Genomic DNA, 21,180 nt, shown 5'->3' on the forward strand with positions numbered 1-21,180 from the left:
ATGGATCAAATGAACAGCACATGGCCCCTGCCCTCAGGGAGCGTCTTGTCTGTTGGTAAAGACACAAGAGGGAACACACGTTTTCTAATGTCAAAAGCCAAGTTTGAGAGGGACTGAGGCTTGAGGATAAGATTGTGTGATGATCAAATGGAGTTCTGAACATGAGCAGGAGTTGGTCAGACCAAGAAGGGAGAGATGGGGTTCCAGGCAGAGGGGGCGGCCTGGGCAAGAGGACGCTGGTGGGAGAACGCTTGGTGATGGGTTTAGAGAACAGCAAGCAGTAAGTTCGGAACATTGTCAGCCTGTGGGCAATCAGAGGACGTGGGACTGGAGAGGAACCCAGAAGGCTCCTTAGAGGAGGCAGCACTTGAGACGAGCCTTGGAGAACAAGTAGGGCTTCAGAAAAGGGAAGGAAGGATGGCCTGGCTGATAAAAAGGTCAGGTTCACCTGACTTCAGGGACTTTACATGGTCTCCCTCGTTCCCTCTACCTTCTCAATGTACGAGGGAGCACACAGGTGCTGTCCTTTGACAAAAGTTTGTCTAGGAGTTGGGGTCTTCCCCTATGGGTCCTACCAGGAACATGTCTGGGCTTTGCAAGAAAAAGGAGCAGCTTATTCTCCTCAACAACTTCGCACTGTACGAACATGATCCTTTCCAGGGTTAAAAACATGCCAAGGTAACACAGGCCACATGTAGGACAAGAAGGGACCAGACGTCCTGTTTTCTCCAATCCCTGGACAGGCACAATGTGTCTATCCATCCATCCATTCATCTCTATACACATACATACACACACCCTCTCTACCAGCACAGGCCAGGGAGGTAGAATTCCCAAGGACCAATTTCAAAATCTCCTCCCAAGAAGCCAAAGAGAGAACTTAGTTTCCAGACATTTAGTGCACCATCCAAGACCTGAGCCCAAAACCTTGATATTTCTCTTCCGCTAGGAGAATGGCTTTCTGTCAAGTCGTTACTAATTTTTCTCTGTGTTGATATTTTAAAAATACTTTCCATGAAGCTCCCTGCCAAATGCTTTCATCTCAAACGTCTGCAGTTCCCTGTAACTCACGTTAACACATACAAAGCATCAGTTATTGGGACTCCATTCACCTGTAAATTTAAGTTGTCTTCAGAGCCTGAATTTGAAAATAGGCTCACTTCTCAAGAATATAGCTGCCCAAAGTTTTAAATTCTGCCTACCCTGCAAGACTTGTCTTTTGCTACCATCCCCGCCACTCCCACCGACCCACTCGTCACTTGACGCTCCAGCCAGAGCGAACTTCCCTTGGTTACTGTGGCATGCCGCGTCCTCTCAGTCCTGAGCTTTGGACTCAGGCTCTGCCCTTCACCTGGAACACTTTCCCTTAACGACACAGAGCTCACTCCTATTCATTCTTTAGGTCTCAGCTCAGATAAGCATATTCATAATTATTATTACAGCTTACACTGATTGTAGGCCCACCATATGCCTGACCTGGAACTAAGTACTTTGCACTCATTTATTTAGCATACACAATAGTCCAATGAAATAGATACAGTGATCAGTATTCTCATTTTATAAATGAGGAAACTGAGGCAGGAAATTTTAAATAACTTCCCCCACGGTCATGAAACCATTAAGGGGAGAAATCTGAATTTGAACCCCTTAATATAATTATGTCTGATGGTGCTCCTGGAAGCCTCTCTAAGCTCAACCAAGCCTGGCAGGCCTGTGGGTCCCTACCAGCCCCTGCTTCCTCTGAAACTGCCTTAACCACACTACACTACTTTGCCATTTACTTCTTCCATTTCTCAAAACACACAAGCTGCTTCTCATTTGCCCTGGATCTCCTGGCTCACCACAGGTCTTCTGGGGTTGTTTGAGAAAGACGTGAAAAGATTTGGACAGAATCTGAGTTAAGTACCATTCATGAAGGAAACACACACTAATCCAATTAGTGATATAAACTCCAGGCTGTAGCCAAACCAATTAAGGAAACAAATTTTTTTCAGCACTTTGATTAAGTATGCTAACACAAAAATTATATGTTAATTTCCAACCTGTTTCATTTTTTTTCATTACAGAAGGTGCCCCAAAGACCTCCAACTGCTAAGGCTTAACCAAGAAGAGCATGCGGCTAGAAACAGAAAACACAATTTTAAAAAATGACCAGTAATTCTATCACTTAGTGCGTCCCAACTGCCTGCGTGTGAATAAATCAGAGTCAAATATGGATAATCAAGTAGAAGCCTACGTTTAAAGTTCTGGTGGCCGGCGGGGAATCAGGCCAACAGAAGGACATCAGAGCACCTGAGAGCACTGCTGCCTGTCAGTTTACGGAGCTGATGACCGACTGGACTCTAAGGCTTTGTCTCCTCATTGTGTGAGCAGGATCTCTCAGACATCTGACCTCTTGACCATCATCTATCTAAGTCAGTTCGAAATTTGGTTCTACCATTTTCAATTTTCACAGGTTTTCAAGTAAAGCCACACACTCTCCTTTTCTTTCCCATCTGAAGTTGGCCATTCTCCCTTCTTCCTTTCTTCTGCTTTTTGCTTTTCTTCTTCGAACTTCCTAACACAAGTTAATTGGTCAGAAGGAAGCCACAAGCTTAAAGTTAACAGGCTTACCCTGCTACCAGAATGATACATAAAAATCCCGCTGCACTCATGCTACAGCCCAGACTCCATCGATGGCCCACATGGCTGTGGTTGATCTAGCCACAGCAGCCACCAGCCACATGTGACTACTGAGCACTTAAGGCTCGGTTAGTGTGAGCTGAGATGTGCTGCAAGTGGAAAATTCACATTAGATTTTAAAGACTTTGTACCCCCCTCAAAAACTAGTAAAATTTCATTTTTAATTGTTTATATTAAACACATGTTGAAAGGATAATATGTTGAGCATTGTGGGTTAAATAAAACATACATATCTTCCTCAATTTATGATGGGGTTACATCCCTATAAACTCATCGTAAGTTCAAAATGTCTTAAGTTGAAGATGCATTTAATACACCCAACCTACTGAACATCATAGCTTAGCCAAGCTTACCTTAAACATGTACAGAACACACTAGCCTACAGTTGGGAAAAATCATCCAACACAAAGCCTACTTTATAATAAAGTATTGAGTATCTCATGTAATTTATGGAATACTGTACTGAAAGTGAAAGGCAGGACAGCTGCCTGGGCACAGAAGGGTGGTAAGTGTATCTGTGGTTCACCCTTGTGATCACGTGGCTGACGAGGAGCCATGGCTGCCGCTGTCCAGTGTCAGGAGAGAGGACCCTACCACATGTCACACCGCCAGCCCTAGGGGGATCAACGTTCAAAACCTGAAGTACCGTTTCTACTGAATGTCTAGCACTTTTGCACCATCGCTGAATCTAAAAACTGAAACTCAGGGATCATCTGCATCATTACATTTAATTTCACTCATTTCTTTTTAACATGGCTACTAGAAAGTTTAAAATTACACACGGATGACACTATATTTCCATGGGGTGGCACTGATCAGATAACAGATATGTAACATTCAGCCTCAATTCCTGCCACTCTTCCCATCACAATCTGCGTTCAGGTACACAGGACTCCTTTTAGGCCTTCTAGCCTTGAAAGTCTTCTCCTCTACCCGGCTTTTATTTATCTGGAACATTTTTTTTCAGTTCATTTACTCTTACTCAACCTTTGGGCCAGAGTTCAAATATGATTTCCTTGGAATAGTGTGGTGTGTGCTCAGCCTTCTAAATTTGGGTTTAAGGGCCTCTCTCTGTGACCCCATGGCCCCCTCTGTTTTGATCCATCACAGCACTTGCCAGGCTGCTGTGATGGACTCTTTCTGTCCCTCCAGACTGTAAGCAACAAGAGTGAGGGAATTGCTCCTGTACATGGTGCGTACTAGGTGCTCAAGAAATACTTAAGGAATGAAGGAAGGAAGGAAACCTAACCCGGTCACACTGCCTCAGTGACACCCAACACCCTGTAACAGTGATTGGCAAATCACAGCCCACCAGCCAAATCTGGCCTGCTGCCTATTTTTGTACATATTTTTTTTTAAATACAGCTACACTCATTTGTTTACACACCATCTACTTTTACGTATGTCTACTTTTGAAGTAGAGGTGAATAGTTGTGACAGAGGCCATATGGTCCACAAAGCTTAAAATATTTATATCTTTTAAAGAAAGTTTGCTGACCCCTACCCTGTCAGATAAAGCCCAACCCCGTAGGACACATCGCTGCCTACCCATCCAGGCGTATCTGATGGTACTCTACCTACAACACCTCTCTGTTTCGTGTGTGTGAAACAACTGGCAGGGCCAGGAAACCTCCTACACTCTCGCTCTGCCATTCCATCTCCGGGCGGCACTGCAGCTCTCAACGCTCTGTTTTATATATTTATATATATTATACACAAGTACACATACAAAAGTATATTATATGCATATTTGTACATGCAGTTGTGTATATATTACATACATTTATATACATGTATGTTTTTATATATAACATGTAATTATAATAAAATGACTATATACTCACTTAGAAGTCCTTCTTCTCTAGACTGTGAACTGCTCAGGAGTAGAAACAACACATTCACTCAACACTATTTACTGACGTGCCCACCATGCTTCAGGAACTGAATGGTGACAGTGCTCAAGGCACTTAGAGCCTGTCTAATGGGGCGGTAAGACCACTCTCCCTCAACTCCGTGTCCCCACTGTCCACTCCAGGGTCAAGCGTGCTATTGTCACCCAGCACATATTTGAGTGAATGAATGAATGTCTCCCACCAGGATCACACTTTTATCTTTACACAATGTTAGAAGCCATGAAGTGAAATTAGGAGTCAGATCTGTTTCTAGTCCCAGCTTTGACAGACAGGCAGGCATGAAATAATGATTAAGAACAGAGATTTTTGGAGGAAATTTGTCTGGGCTTGACTCTTGGCTCTGCCACAGGCGCTCTGTGTGATTGTGGGGCCAACTGCTAGACCCTTGTGTGATCCGTTCTCCTTGTCTGTAAAGTAGGGATAAAAACACCCATCTTGCAGAAATGCCGTGTAGATTCAGCAATGAATACTCTATATGCAGAATGCACAGGCCAGTGCCTGGCCCAGTCTGAGGGTTTATAAGTGCTGGCTATCGTGAATATCAATATCATTGCCATGACTGCCTAAGCTGGGGCGTGTGACAACTTTAGGAACTTCATTGGTCAAATGGGGACAAGGACATCTGTTCTGCCCATTTTGCTGTGGGAATCTTATCAGAGGCATCAGTGGAAGGACTTCATAACCTGTAAAGCACTCTCCAGAAGTGAGCCGTGGTGATGATTATCTCCCAGATGTGTGGGCCAAGCCCTCGTGGATGCATCTTGCAAGGAGCAAACATCTGGAGGCCTGGCATTCCATCATCCCAACTTCTGCCTCCCTTTCCCCTCCTGCTGTATTCCTTTTCCTCCCAAAGTCTTTTCTCCCACCCAGAGGCGGGCAGTTCCAGGGATGGAGCAAAAAGAATAACATTCCTCTGTTCTCTGCCCAGCGTGGAAATTCCATCTCTTCGCAATTTCCATCATGTCAGAGTTGCACTGAAGGTCCATTAAGGCTTCTTATGAGAAGAGAGAAGGGTGTGGAGAGCAAGAGAGGGAGTGGGAATCCCTTTCACTAGAACCCCTAAGTGAAATCTTTCCATCCAGTCACCAAAGCCCTCAGTCGGTCATGGCTACGGTGTGATTTAAAAACACACACACACACACACACACATGATTTAAAAACACACACACACACACACACACACAGATCAACAGCAAAAGAGAGCTTCATTGAATCGAAGCACACATCCACTGCAATTTTTTTTTTCCCCGACCATTTCTCCCTCTTTGCTTTCTGAAATACCACACTGTCTAGGTTAGTTCTCAAAGCAGTTTTGGATTGAAGGCTTAGACTGCTTTGTAGGGAGTCCCCCGAAGTCAGTCAGTTCTGTTCAATACGCATTTCTTTAGCATCAAGTCTGCACCGGGAGCCATACTGGGCCACAGAGGCCCTGAGGTGAATGGAGCACTGCCCTGCTGTTGAAGATCACATACAAAACCCAGAGCTCTCCGACCCGCTGGGGCAGGGCGAACGTAGATGTGATCCCTGGCACTTGGGGAATCTCAAGGGAGGGGGCAGGAACCCAGCTTGTGCGTTGCCTGTGCCCAGCACAGAGTAGGTCTTGCAGAGGAATCTCTTGATGAATAAATGAGCTTTAGATCTGAGAGTTCAAGGAAGGCTTCCCAAAGAAAACACTCTTGAACCATGGTTGAGTGTCTGTGCCACGGCTCATAGGTTGCAAGTGGCAGCAACAGAATTTGACACAAAGGGAACTTAATGCGAGTGTTTGGGGAAGTTCTGCCCACCCGTGAGGGAAGGCTAGAGAACAAGACTTGAAGGAGCTAGAAAGCCAGGTGGGTTCAGGGGCTCAGCAGTAAGAAAAGCTCAAAAATCTCAACCAGGATCTACCGCGAAACAAACCCCACTGTCCCTCTCTTGCATCACTCTGCTCGAGACTCAGAGTCCTGACAGTGAGGCTCCAGTTGGCACCTCTGCCTGGATGCACAGTAATGAGAGGAGTCATCTGCAGCGGGGAACATAACGCTTTGATTTACATTTCACCAGGACCATATCCAGGGGGGTGAACCCCACCCCCTCCCTCACCCCAAATCCGGGCGTTGCTGGGAAGGAGTAACAGTTGCTGAACAGCCAAAAAAGACATTGCAGCTACCTAATAGACTTAGATGAATAAAGATGGCAAGAGGATGCCTACTCATGAAAGCAAAGTTACAGAGGTCTGGAAAAATAAGGACTGGGCAGGGAAGTTCCAGCAGCTTGGCATTACCTGCGTCTGAGGCGTGAGACAAAAAGTAACTGGGTGTGAACAGGGCCATGACGTGACGGTGCTTACACTTGACGATGCACTGTGGAGTGACTGGGATGATGGAGGAGGCTTCGGAATGCCACTCCTGCGCGCGTCCCTGCTACTTGGAAACATTATGCTGTTTTTGCCCAGTGTCAAGGCCACAGCACGTTCTGTGACTGTCACATCCCACTCATACTGGGACAAAGAGATTAAACAAGGCCAAATGACATTAACCCGGTTACAGATGTGCTTAGAGGGTGCCGAGCTTTGGCCCATCCCCAACTGGAAGTTTCCCTTGAAGACTTAAAAGGACCAAGGGCAAAAAATTCTCATCTATGGCCCATGCCCCTTGCCCCCTGCCAACTACAGAAACCTCTGCTGCCCAGTCTTATCCTCCTTTGTTCTGTTACTGTCTGTTGGCTTTGCTTTTAGCACAAACCCCAGTTTCCTGTGTAACAGAACACGCGGCTGGGCGTGTCTGAAGTTAGACTTTCCTGGAACTAATAACGATGCCAAAGGAATGAGTAAGTGAAAACTAAAGAAAAAGCAAACTCCAGGCCTTTAATGAGCACCTACTGTGTGCTGGGCTCTATGTCAGGCCTTTTATTTACAGACAATGTCTTCCCTACAGTGTCCCAGTGAGACAGATGAATCTGGTGATCCCTATTTTTTCTGGTGAGAACACTGAGTTTTAGGTCTATACAACTCCCATGCTGAGTCTGGAATTTAAATCTGAGTTTGTCTGACTCCGAAGACCCCTATTCATTCCTCAGAGTCACTCTCTCCCTCAACGGCTCTTTCTGTGGTCATTTCTCCCTCCCCACAGAGACTTGAATCTCAACCTGCTTGACTCTCAGTCTGCACCTGTCTAGCAATGGGAAGCTCACCATCTGACCGAAAAAGAGGTCTTCCCTGGGCAAACCTCTGGTCTCCATTCTATTCTCTTAAACCCCAACAAAAGAGTCCATTCCCTCAGCTGGATGCCTACTATCACAGTATCTAAAGATGAGACGAGGCCTCTGTGTATTTTCCACGGAGAGTCACAAACTCTCTATGCTCCAGTTGGGAAGGTTCTTGGACATCTTCTAGATCTGTGATTCTTCCACATGGCGTGCATCAAAGCCCACCCTGTAAATGTAAAAACACAGATTCCCAGGCCTCTCCCAAGACTTACTCATTGGAATCTCAATGAGTAGGGAGTAAAAGTCAGCACTTCCCCTAAGCACTCAGGTCATCTGGAAGTTTCAACTCCATTTTCCAAATTATATTCCATGGGAGATGGAGATCCCAAGAGGGCAAGAAATTTGCCCAAGGCCATCCTGCCCATCAGTCATGTTTTTATTTGCCGATAAGGCAGGGCTGTCCTCACTGACCCCCTCAGACAGCCCCTCTAAACACACAGCTCTTTCTCTGCCCAGGAAGGCTGTTCGTAGACTGTGGAGCTGAATAGCTTGTAAGTGAGTGAAGAAACTACGTCATCCCTGATCATAAAACCTAGTGAACCGCAACCAGGCTGGTATTTGGACTACAAAACCACCTGGGGAGCCTGGCCTGACTTGGCACTGGCCTTGCTTCCTGAACAGAGGTAAGGCTTTCTTGCCTGCCCCTCCCTACCAGCCCAGACGTCAGGAAAGGGGATGGGCCTGAGGTTACCAAGGGGTCAGAACAGCACTGGAAAAAAAAATCGGAATATTCCACACTTGATTTTGTCAGCCGCGTGAACTTGGATGGGTTTTTCTTCCTTTCTGGTACTCAGCCTTCCCAGTTATAAAATGGGAGCATTGGCCTCAGGTGTGGTTATGAGAACAGCAATGTAGAGTCACAGTGTCTTAAGTTAGAACCGTACTCCAGCTCCTTACTAACAGTGTGACTCCAGGCATATCACCCAACCTCCCTGCGCCTCAGGACTTGTTCTGTACAATGGGGATAATGGGAAATACATCGTAGGGTGTGTGTGACAGCTAAATGAGATATTGCAAATAATGTGCGTGGCACAGACCCTGCCTGTGGAGAGTACTCAACAAATGGCAATTGTTGCTCTCATTACCGAAATTTGTCATTTCTAATCTGAATCCCCAAGAGATCAGCCTCTCTGCTCACAGGGGAGGGTGCTGGGGCTTTACATGTGCACAGACTTCTGTTCTGGTACAGAAGACTTTTCAGCACCCCCAGTGGGCCCTCAGCAATTCCACCAGAGAAGCGCTTGGCACACCCCAAAGGGGCTTGCTCTGAGGGTCAGAAGTCAGAAGCCCAAAGGCCTGCTCTGGCCTGGAGATCCCGCGTGACCACAAATACAGCCTCAACTGCTTATGTCAAAAGTACAGGTCACGAGCCCTGTCCTAGAAGACTCGAAAAAAAAACGGCTCTGAGACCAGGTGGAACTGCAGCAGCGCATATTTTCTGAACACTTGCCACATGGTTTGACCTGTCCTGGGCACAGATGACACAAAATAGGGCCCCGCCCAAGAGCTCACATGTTAGGGGAACGTAGAATCCTAAAGGCAAAATGAAAACTCAATGGACTCAGTGGAGATACTACAAGAGTACGGAGATTGTGAGAACCAAGAGGAGCCGGTTCCCATCCTGAATTTGGGGGGTCATGGTCAGAGCAGCTTTCCTGGGAGAAGTAGCACTTCTCCAGGGGGTTGGTCTGTAAACAACAACACCCTCAGCAAATACACAGCATTGCTTACTCTCCCCATTTCCAGTTGTGGGCCCCGAGGGCTCGAGAGCCTAGAATGTTAGCGCTGAAGGATTCTTCAGTGATTTTCCAGTCTTACCAGTGTGTTTATGAAAAGACACTGAGGGCAAGACAGGGGAGAAACTGGACCTGGGTCCCACGACTGCTAGCGCCAGAGATGGGTCCAGAATCTGAATTCTCAACTTTGCATTTGGAGCGCTCACCGCCACCAGAACGGACAACCTCCGCCCCAGGCTCCTCATTTCACACACACACGCGCGTGCACGCGCCTGTCCAGCAGAGCACACCTGTGGCCCCTTGCCCTCCCCTGCTGCCAACTCCTGTGAAACAGGAAAACAGAGCAGCTAGGCTTCAGCTGTAACATGTACAAACACATGCAGCGAAGTTTCCAAAGGGAGACAGACAGTGAGCGCCTTTCAGGGTCTGGCAGTGTTACGGGCAGAAGCCAATTAAAAAGCACCCCCCCACACAAAGCCCATGGGTTTCGTCTGGCTATGGCTTTCTCCCCAGGACCCTCATATGCGGCGTTGACAGCGCGCACTGGAAGTGCCACTGTTCTCAAGGGATCCGGGCATGCCGCGTGCTTCCCAGATCCTCCCTCAGGATCCCCTCGTTCTAGGCATCAAGCTCGATTTTGCTGAATGCCAGCTATGAGCTAGGGCCAGTGAAAGGCTCCAAGGTACAGAGAGAATCCTACCCAGGCCGTGGCCTTCTACTCCTCATAGTCCTTGGGGGTAGTGACAATGACACCGAGTGAGGAAAATGCTGAAACAGAGGCAGGGAATCCTCCCCGTAAGACCCCAGAGGACAGAGGGGCAACGGGTCTCATGGAGCCAGTGAAAGACATTTCAGCTGGGTATGTCCAAGCTGGAAGGGCATTCCCAGCAGGGTGATCAGTACATGCAAAGGCTAAGAGGGAACATCTGGAAGGGCATTTCTGGGGATTTTTCAGTGCAGCCGCAGAGTACAGTGCTGAGTACAAGAATGGTAACAACAACTAATACTTACCAGTACTTGTTCCATGCCACATACTGTTCTCAGTACCTGATATATGTTAACTTATTTAATCCGCACTATAATCTTAGGAGAGGTGCTATTATTTCTCCCAGCTGGGCAGAAGAGAAACTCAGGGCATGGAGAGGCTGTCACTTGCCAAGGCTGTTGGATCCTTGGCAACCTGTGGCTTGTATGACCATGAGTGGGACTGGGGTTGTCTCTAGGGCAATAGAGTTGGCTGGGAATCCAGGATCTACAGCCTTGCTGGGACCTTCACTCTCTCTAGACTGGCCAAATGGAACCATTCATTCTGGCACAGTCAACCTCAAAGGGAGGTAGTTAAGATAAAAGGGAGAGTGAAGTGAAAAATATTCTTTACACTTGAGTCATCATCTAATATACTTCCTCACATCCATGGCACGTACATCTTCCCCAGTGTGGCGGGCGCACATGGAGAACCCAAGGCCCACAGAGAGTGAACAGCTTGCTCAAGGTCACCCAGTCACTCTGCTACGGCGGCAAAACTAGAACGCAGAGCTCCGCACCTCAGAAGGCCACAGAGTATAGGTAACATTCTAGGGTCAGATGACATCTGGTTTGAAATTTTGATTCTGCCATTTACTAGCTGCCTAAAATCAGGACATTTCTTGAATCCTTCGGGTTCAGTTGTTTCATCTATATCGCAGGTGATGATTTACACATTGCAGAGTTGTTGTGAGAAGTATATGAAATATATGTGTAAACAATCTGGCATATAGTAAGTAATCAATCAATCAAGTGATCATGGTGATGAGGATAATGATGATGATGAAGGAGGAGGAAGGAGGAGGAAGAGAAGAGGAGATGATGATGGTGAAGAATCCATCACTCTTTTCATAAGTCCAGTACCTCACCCTTCCACAAGATTCTACACTAGCTTTACATAGTCCCTCACTATGGGACATTTGGAACCCATGACAAATTTGTGCTCAGATACACGCAATTCCATGCATGGTTTCCACATAAACCTAAATGATACTCTTGGCTCTCTTATGTTCCAGTTACTGTATTTGCATGATGCAAATCCTGCCTCATTCATGCACTGTCCACTGAGCCCAAGTGGATTTATCACCTAATTCATGTCCCACATTCTGCCAGTCCAACACTTAGACACTAGAGAAGAAAGGCAAGACCCAAGTCTCTAGGCCTCTTAGCAAGTCCTGTTGAGTCAAGCTCCTTCATGCCACTCAGATCCAGCCTCACCATTGCAATGGCCCTGGCTCAGGCATCTTCATCTCCCTCCTAAACAACACTTATCTGCCCTACCCTACCCACCCTATCCCACCCCATCCTGCCCTGTCTAGTGCCACTGGCTCTCTCCCTTACCTCCTCTCTCCTACTTTGCAGCCAGAAGTGTCTTTTCAGAATGCTTATCTGCCTATGTCACATCCCCGCCTTCAATCTAATGCCTTCCAGTGGCCAATGTGGTCTGTACTGCCATCCTCTCCAAACACACCCTCCATCTCTCAGTCCACACCAGTTCACTGTCCCTCAAAAGTGGCACACTCTCTCAGGAATATGCTGGTCTCACTGCTTATAATGACCTTTCTCCACTGCTCTGCTTACTGAATGTAAACATCCTTTGACTGTGAAGGCCTTCCCAGTGCCTGCCTTCCTGATGCAGAGTTGATCTCATCCATTCTTTCCCATGTAAATAAGTCGTTGTAATAACTATTTATTGAGAGCTTTTGTTTTCAAGCATCCAATGGCTTTATATACATTATCTAATTTAAACTTTCCAACAGTATTTTGAGGTAGTCTATTCATCCCCTTTATAGATAAAGAAAGTGAGGCTTAGAGAAGTTACTGTCAGCCAACCTGAGCCTGTTAATTAGCAAGATCTCTTGAGTTTGCGTCATATATTTTTCTTAGGGTCCAGCCTCCCCTCACTGTAAAATATACAGCTGATATTTAAATTCAGGCTGGTTAGATTCCAAAATGTCTTGAGTTTATCACACTGCATTTAGTTAGCTAAGTTCTGGGAGTTCCTTAAGGGCAGGATCTGGGTCCTGTTCATCTCAGTACCCCAAACCTGGAAATTAGTACTCGAGCATTGGTCGGAAGTCAGACGGACTTAGCTTCTGACTTAAGACGGAGAAGGGGTGCATAACACGCATCTGTTTGAGTGAGCAACAGGGCTCACCAGATAGAAATACTTAATCTGTCCAAGTTTAGATCTCAGTGACTTTCTAACTATAGGATTTGGAACATGCTATTCGACCTGTCTAAACCTCACTTTCTTTCATTGAAAAAACGGCAATCCCCCTGGCCTATGACCATTTCGCACATGATTAACAAAGTGTGTAGAGTCCCTGCTAGGATGGGGACTCCCTCAGTGGCAGTTGTCAGCATGCATCCATGCCATCCACTCTCAATCCCGAAGCCTGCCTGGAGGAGACACTTCTTGACCACACAGAAGATGGGAGTCACGGAGGGTGATTTCCTGAGCACCCCTGACACACACCTCTGTGTGTTCACAACATCTTTATTCAGGGGGGGAGACCACATGCAAAGCCCCACCCTCACCAGCCAGGAGGACATGAGCTTCCCGGCACTTTCTGCAGAAGCACATGAATCTAGCTGGCTGTGCAGAGGCCAGGGTGCTGGGCCGGGCAGCTTCGGTAGCACATCAAGAATTTTTCTTTTTCTTTTTCCAATGAAACATCTTAAGAAATATTGGTCTAACCTCCTTTCCTGCAATGGCAAGGCCCAGACACACACACCTGTCGCACCAGGCTTCTCAATCCCACTCCTGAGGGACTTACTGGGGCTGAGAAGGGCAATAGGCCCCACGATGCCAGGAAAGGGAGGTTGAAACCAGAGAGGGGCATGGACGGAAGATCGAGCTGCAGACAGCCTGACGGTGGATATCCTCAGGGGCCAGCTAACTTTGGCAAACCAGGCAGCTATCCAGAGGCCACGGCCACCTGTGAGAGTCTCAGAGCCAAGCACACACTTCTTGCGGCTCTTGCTAAGTTCCCCCACTGTGGCCACCTCTCTCTGGCTTCAACTCTGATACTATTTACAATCCATACACTTCTGCTAGTCATTAATTTCTGCTCTTAAGCAGAGTTCTCTAAGCCTTTCTCAGACAGTTGCCTAGTTACCTCTCCAAGATTAATAGCATTATGCATATTGTCTATTGGGAGAAAAAAAAAGGACCCTACTGTATATATTGCGCTGGCGCATTACAGCTGTTATCACACTCAAGCCTCACAATAACCGCAGGGACAGACCACCATTTACTCCATTTTGCTGATGGGGAAGCTGGGGTGAAGGCATCAAGTGACTCACGCAAGGGGAAGACCTGGTGAACGGTGTCGAGTCAGACTCACACTCACTCAGGATCAGACCACAGCCCCAGCGCACTGGGGAATTTAACCTACTGCAACCGTTGAGCTCAACTTTTCCTCGGGTTGTGTCAAGACAATGGAAAGCTACAGCAGCGGGGTGACTCGGCGAAGGCCTGGGACCTAGGCCTCAGGAAAGGGTGCACATGAGAGCAATGGAGAACAGGCTTGGCGTGTGGCAACACTATAGACTGAATGCTTGTGTTCTCCCCAAAGCCCTGTGTTGGAACCTAATCCCCAGTGTGATGGTATTTAAAGGTGGGGTCTCTCAGGGACGATTAGGTCATGAGGGTGGGGCCCTCACGAATTGGACTAGTGCTTTTAAGAAAGACACCCCAGAGAGCTCCCTCTCCCCTTCCACCATGTGAGGAGACAGCAAGAAGACGGTGTCTATGAACTCACCAGCTCTCCCCAGACACCAAATCTGCTGATGCCTTGATCTTGGACTTTCCAGCCTCCAGAACTGTGAAAAACAAATTTGTATTGTTTATAAGTCACCTAGTCTCGGAGGTTCTGTTTTACCATCACTAAGACAAACAAGTACTCAATGAATGGTAACTATTCCTTTTCTTTTCATTTTTGTTTTTTTCTAAAAGATGTTTGCTTTTCTCTGAATATACTATTCCTGGAAGAGGAGCCATGCACAGTGCAGTGGGAATTCATTCGTCTAAATTCCACCTACATGCTTGCAGAAATGTAAGCCCAAGAATAATAAAACTTCTTGAAAGAGCATCTTTGAGCTTAGATTGTTGGAAGTTGAGCGGATCTTTAGGCACGTGAGTTGTCTGGAAGAACCTCCTTCTTTCCCCATATAGAATTATTAGAGTCCTGGGGCGGGGAGAAAAAACTCAACACGGAGGTTTTCGGGAAGGGGGTTACGGATCTCATCAGTGCTCATCAAACCCGGGAATTACGCTTATTTCCGACTGCATATATTTTATTGACATTCAGTATCTTCCCCTCTGAATTCCCGCAGGGCCCTACACTCTTTAACAGGCGTCATCCCTGCATATGAAATACCTGACCTCCATCCCATTTCCTCCAGCAAGCCGGCCTCTCTGAGCTTTTGCCAGGAAGTTAAGAACTTACCAAGCCTCTTGGTACTCATTACCCTCCCAGGCAACACAACGGAAGCGAAACAATTGCCATTTAAAAGGAGACTGAACGGTGGAAGGTCTTCCCCATTACCTCAGGGTCCAAACTGCCATCACTTCTGGAAAATGACAGAAGTCACTCTCTTCTTCGAAGCTTTCTCCAGTCCAACCTACGCTCTGGATCTGGGATGGTTTTTCTTAAAGAACAAGTCGACTCCTGTGTTAATGTTCTGCAGTGACTCTCAGTTACTTCAAATACCATCAAACTTTTTCCCCGAGACTTCCAACGCTATGCCTAGCTCCCAGCCTCACCTACGGCTTCTTCCTACTTTGATCTCCGTTCTCAATGGAAGTGCTTTCAGCTCTTGAAGGGGTTTTCTTTTCTCTTATCTCTGGACTTCTGTTCACGGTGTCCCACTTGCCTGGAGCAAACCCCACCCCACCCCCATCTTTTGGGCCTAGGCATCGCTTTTTCAAGAATGCATCTCAGAACCCCTCCAGTTTGTCTCATGACCCAGCAATGAGCCCCAGGAACCTCCAACCTTCCCCTACCACAGCCTGAAATAACTGGTGGTTTCTCTACCATTTCCACTGGGCTGTATACTCCCTGAGAACAGGGAGCATCTCTGTCTTTAGCTGCATGCCCAGTGCCTACTATATAGTAGATAATCACTATTTGTTGACTGAATAAACAGAGGCCCCCCCATTTGTAAGAAACACCACCCAAGCAGAAAGAGAGACAATAGGAATTTTTAATGCATGGAAAGTCCTGCAGGGACTCTGGGCAGACCCACAGGCAGCAGGAAGAGGCAGGGGTCCTGCAAATTCAAACACGTCTGAAAAATAAAAGGTCCTAAAGACCCAAGCTTCCTCACTGCAACAATCCTCGGGGCCTCCATCCTGATGCTGAAGAGGTCCAACTGTCTCTCCGTAGGTCTCCTCCTGGGGTCCATGGCAGGAAGGAAGCTGAGTGCGGCCGGAGGAAGAAGAAGAGGAAAGGCCGCTTGGTCTCCGCCTGAAAGCTCCTGCCTTGGGACTGTCCACCATCCATAAGAAAAAGTTTAAAAAGGAGAGACTTTGATAGAGTCAAAGGATATCTTAGAAAAAATAAAAGATAGGGGGAAATGAATAATTCCAGTGGTTACAAAGTTCTCTGTCGGCTATCCACAAGAGAAAGAGTTCGCTTTGGCCTTGCTGGCAAGCCTCATCTGCCAGGCCCATCCTCAGCTGACCCCAGCCCACCCAGGCCCCAGGATCCAGAGAGCACGGCTCCCTCTCCTACAGAGAGTCTCTGTGCTCACGGAGGGCGGCACCCTCCCTCACCGGCCCTTGGACTCGCCGTACGTGTTTCGGGCCATGGACACCATCTTCTCCTCGCATGTGATTTTGGTGTCCTTGAGGATGCTGTACCACACCATACCGGCAGGCCGGACCTCCTCGCTGCGGCAGAAAAGGTAGGGCACAGTGTCCACACGGCTCTGGATGTAGGCACTGCGCAGGAGGCTGGAACAGTGGCTGCTCACCCTCTCCAGGCGCCTCAGGATCAGGTGGGCCTTCCTGGAAGACAGAAGGGGGCAGTGATGAAGGAACAAGCCCGGACCAAGGGTCAGACCTTGGAAGAGGTGAATAACGGTTCACAGACAGATGAAGACTTCTTGGCATAACAATTTCCTAGCCATTCCTGGCCTGAATGCGGTCTCTTGAACACCTGTTCAAAATTCACCTTGGAACGTGTCCTCTTCAGCTGTGTAATGTGTAAACAGTAAAAAAGAGGTACAACCTTTGACCTAACATTTTCACTTCTAAGATATAAGAGTTATAACGTTAGCAGCCTTAGGACTCTGACCAAGTGAAAATTACTGTAATAATGATAAACAACAAGAACAGTAACTAAAATGTATTAACATTACATGCTAGACACTACGTGAGTACTTCATACACATTTAAAAATGTACATTCAATCTTCACAACAGCCCTGAACATACTGTTCTTTCCACTCGTATATAATGAGTATGGAGCCCAGGTTTCAGAGAAATGACACTACTTGACCACAGATGGACATCAGGTTGACCATTGAAGTTGGGCATCTGGATCTGGGCCTAAACACCTTGTCCCCCTCTGTCTGCTTTCTGACTTTTCTAATTCTCTCCTACTATTTTCTCATAGTCAGAAGAAAATCTTGCCCTCTGTGTTTCTGCTTCATCAAAGCCTTTATGTAGCAATATCCGCAAATCAGAACTTCTCTATCTCATTTTTCCTTATCTCTACGATAGCGATACTGGCCTTACCTTCATATACTGGCTGTAGATTGACTAAGAGAAATGCCCAAAGGCTGGCACAGAGTACGCCCTCAAAAAATGATAGACAGCTGCTACTAAAAAGCACTGCCGTGATGACGTCTCAGGACCGAGGTCATACTGAACACTAGTTTCAACAAGAACTACCTGTACAGTGGTGACCATCATTAGGAACTCACCCTCAGCTTGTTACGCGGCACCAGAGAGGACCCCTGAGGAGATCCGATGTCTGCATAGAAAATTAAAGATGGCGAGTGTCTCTGAGAGGACCTAGCCCAAGGTTTCCCCTCAGGGGCGCTGCTGACGCGTGGGCTGGGCCCTTCTTTGCTGTGGGCGTGGTCTTGCAGGACACGTAGCAGCATCCCCAGGTCTCGGTCTACAAGATCCCACTAGCACCCACAGCCCCAGGCGTGACAATAAAGTTGCCTCCAGGCATTGCCAAATGTCCTCTGGGGAGCAAAACTGCCCCATTTGAGAACCAATGACTTAGTCTGACCTACTCTCGTTAGAGAGGTAGAAACTGAGGCTTAGAGAGGGAAAGAAACATCCTTTTCCTGGGTCAGGGCATAAGGCAGCTTTGTGGGTCTCCATGTGGAATCCGCTTTTCTCTGCACCTCAGCATCCTCGAGATGCCCAGGAACACGGAGGGGCTAAGGGGGAGGCGCTCCCCTGCTGTCCTCTCCATGCCCCTCCGAGACCTCAGGAGGGAGGGCGTTTTACGACAGCAGACCCCACAAATGGGAGACTGTGTCGGGCACCTGTGTGGCGGCTGGAAAAGGGCCGGGCTTATGTGTGGAGGTTTTGTGGGCACGATTTATGAGGTGCCTTTCAAAAAGTCCTCTTTGTATAGTTCACCACTTGGGTGGAATATTTCCTGAGGTGCCAAGAATTCATGGCTTCGCAATCACACTCGAGTTGCCGCTCAACCCACGGCCCTCTTGCCTCGCAGGCGCCTCCCCGGAGGAGCCCGAGGAGCGCGCTCGCAGCCCTCCTTGCTCCAGTCCCTGCTCTGCTCCTTGGGGAACTTACTCCAAACCTGTTTCTTCACTTGACAGATGGGGCGGGTGTGAAGTTAAAGGCGATAAAGTCTTTGGCCGCTCCTTTACTGAGCACTTATTACATGGCGGAGCTCCTGATTCAGTGGGAAAGACAGACAAGTGGAAACGGCAGCACAGGTGGCAGGAGCCATGATAAAGGGGGTGTGGGAGCTGTGGGAAGACAGAGGACAGTGCCCAGCTAGGACTGGGAAACCCAAGAAGACTGCCTGTAGACGGGGAACTTGTGCTGAGTCTCACAAATGAGCAGGGTGTAGGCGAAGAAGAGAGCAGAGGCACAACAGGAGGCAGGTAAAGGCAAAGAGAGAAGGGCTTGCATAGAAGTTCTGGGAATTTGTGGCAGAGTACAGGTGGGCACGCAGTGGGAAACTGGAGAAGCGGCAGCAGCCAGGCCACTGGAGCTCAGAAGCTAGGGCATCTGTTGTGCACCACGCAGGCTCCTGGGTCTGACCGCTCAGGTTCAAATACCGGCTCAGCCACTCATGAGCTCTGTGATACGGAGGAAACTGTTTAACCAGCTCTACCTCAGTTTCCTGACCTATAAAATAGGAGAATAATGGCTGTATCTACCACAAAGGTTGTTTTAAAAATCAAAAAAGCATTAAAGAGTCTATCATAAGCCCTCAATAAATGTTATTTATGATAGTTATCTGGGGAGTCACTGAAGAGTTTCAAGCCACAAAGTAACAGGTTCAGAGACGACTATTTAAAACCATATCTGATAAACAACAAGTTTCTACTGTATAGCTCAGGAAACTATATTCAACATCTGGTGGTCATCTATAATGAAAAAGAATATGAAAACAAATACAGGTATGCATATGGATGACTGAAGCATTATGCTGTACACCAGAAATTGACACAACATTGTAAACTGACTATATACTTCAATTAAAAAAAAGAATGCAAGTTAAAAAAATATTTAAATACCTCAAGAGCTAAAACAAACAAACAAACAAACCAAAAAAACCAAACCATGTTTGGCTGCCTTAAGGAGAGTGGAACTGGGGGAGGGTAAGACTGGGGGCCGGAAACCAGGTACAGACACACCCAGGTGTTCCGTGTTTCCTATCATTGTATGTAGGGGTGCTGGTTCGTTCTTTCTCTCCCTTTTAAAAAGCAACTTATTTTTTCTGTTTCCTTATTTACCAAGAGTGGGGAACATCCGCCCACCTCATAAAGTTGTATCAAGGATTAAACAGGTTAATACGTGTAAAATCCTTAGAAAAGTGCTTGGCACACAGTAAGCCCCTGATACATGTCAGGAAGTATCAGTAGCACCACCACCACCACCACCACCATTTCTATACTGCTTAAGCTTTGAACACATAGCTATATAAGTCAGTGGCAGGAGACAAAAAGACCGACCGAAACAGTGACAGCCTCTACTTTAGCAGTGGAGTTCTGGGTTGGAGAATTTGCTGGGTGCTATGGGAGTATATAAAATGGATACCTAATCATTACTTTAGGGGCTCAGAGAAAACTTCCCAGGGGATGTAACATCTGAACTAGGTCTTCAACGGTCAAACACATTTTTCAGGTAGATGGGAAGGCAGAGGAAAAAGCCCATCCAAAGGTGGACTGAAGAGAGCATAAACCATCAGTTGTTTGAAAAGGCGAGTGCAAAGAATGGGTGAGAGACCAGTCAGTTTGGCCATGACTAGATGGACATCAGACCATCCAGACTCTTCTGAGCCATGGTGAAGTATTCTATTTTGGGGGTAATGGAGAGTCACTGTTTGATCTGGACAGGTCACCAAAAAAAGCCCCAAATATGAGCTTGGGAAGGACAGTCCCCTAACATGACCAAACGCTTTGTCTCCAAGGGCCCAGCCATTTCCAAAGAGAGACTCTTGGAACTCAATTGGACCACACCTTTATACAGATGAGGAAACTAAGGTATGAAATGAGAAAATCGTTTCACCTTAAGTTAATAACAAAGGCAAAGCCAGAAACAGGGTTCCTGAGTGTATAGCGCTGAGATGAAGTATTTGGCTGTGGAGTCCCAGGTTCAAATCCGAGTTCTATAACTTAGCTATGTGGATCATGAGCAAGCTCTTCCATGCTACTAACTCACAGTTACTGCATCAGTAAAATGGGAATAACAACAGCGTTTTTGGAAAGGCGAGATAACCTGGGTAACTCGCTTAGTTCTCAGTAAATGTTAGCCAAGATTCAAGGCAGTACATTACGGTACCACGGACATAGGCCCCAGAGCCCATTAGGATGAGCCACTTTTCCCTACAAGCCTCAGCTTCCTCATTTGTAAAGTGGGGATGCAGATGCTTATTATGTAGGGTTGCTGTTAGGCTAGAGTGGAAGTACCGCCTTCGGCATTCAGTACAGGGATGCACACCTGATCGACGGCAGTTTGCTTCGCTATCCCCTGCTCCTTCTACACTGTACACTATGCCTCAGCACCTTGGTTTGCATTTAGATGACAAGGGCAGGAGAAGTTGGAAGGCGAAGCAATGAGGAGAAGGGTTGGAGGTACTCAAAGGCTGGAGAGGAGGAGGGGGAGCGAGAGACCAGAGGCGAGAGTGCTGAGTAAGAAATTGTAGGCAATGGAGATTCATAAATCAAAGGCCAGCCATGCTCCAAGCTTTGCCTGCAGGGGGAAATTACAGGTCAGAGTGACCACTTTTCTCAAATACCGGAAATGAAACCTTCCTCCTCGGAGATAGGACTCAGGCCCCCTGGGATAGGAAGCCAGAGGTGAAGGGGGGACACCACACATTAATTCATCATTGTATCAGCAGGCGAGATTGA

The 21,180-nt window shown here is 47.2% G+C and overlaps 1 protein-coding gene across 7 annotated transcripts in view; it reads right to left on the reverse strand.

Moving 5' to 3' along the window:
- The window catches only part of ASTN2 (astrotactin 2), an 849,846-nt gene that overhangs the window by 34,261 nt on the left and 794,405 nt on the right, over positions 1-21,180 (reverse strand). For 3 of the 7 annotated variants that reach the window (XR_010382793.1, XR_010382792.1, XR_010382791.1), the window contains exons 24-26: positions 16,404-16,616; positions 15,154-16,095; positions 14,368-14,428 (exon numbers count right to left, since the gene is read on the reverse strand). Coding sequence is in view for 4 of the 7 variants with exons in the window: in XM_064490458.1 (XP_064346528.1) it covers positions 15,931-16,095; positions 16,404-16,499; positions 16,583-16,616 (295 nt within the window). In the remaining 3 variants the exon portion in view is untranslated. Of the gene's footprint in view, positions 1-14,367; positions 14,429-15,153; positions 16,617-21,180 lie in introns of those variants that run through there. The other 4 variants (XM_064490457.1, XM_031450311.2, XM_031450310.2 and 1 more) reach the window with 2 other exon arrangements.

Source organism: Camelus dromedarius, chromosome 10 (assembly GCF_036321535.1).
Source record: "Camelus dromedarius isolate mCamDro1 chromosome 10, mCamDro1.pat, whole genome shotgun sequence".
Taxonomy (NCBI): Eukaryota; Metazoa; Chordata; class Mammalia; order Artiodactyla; family Camelidae; genus Camelus; species Camelus dromedarius.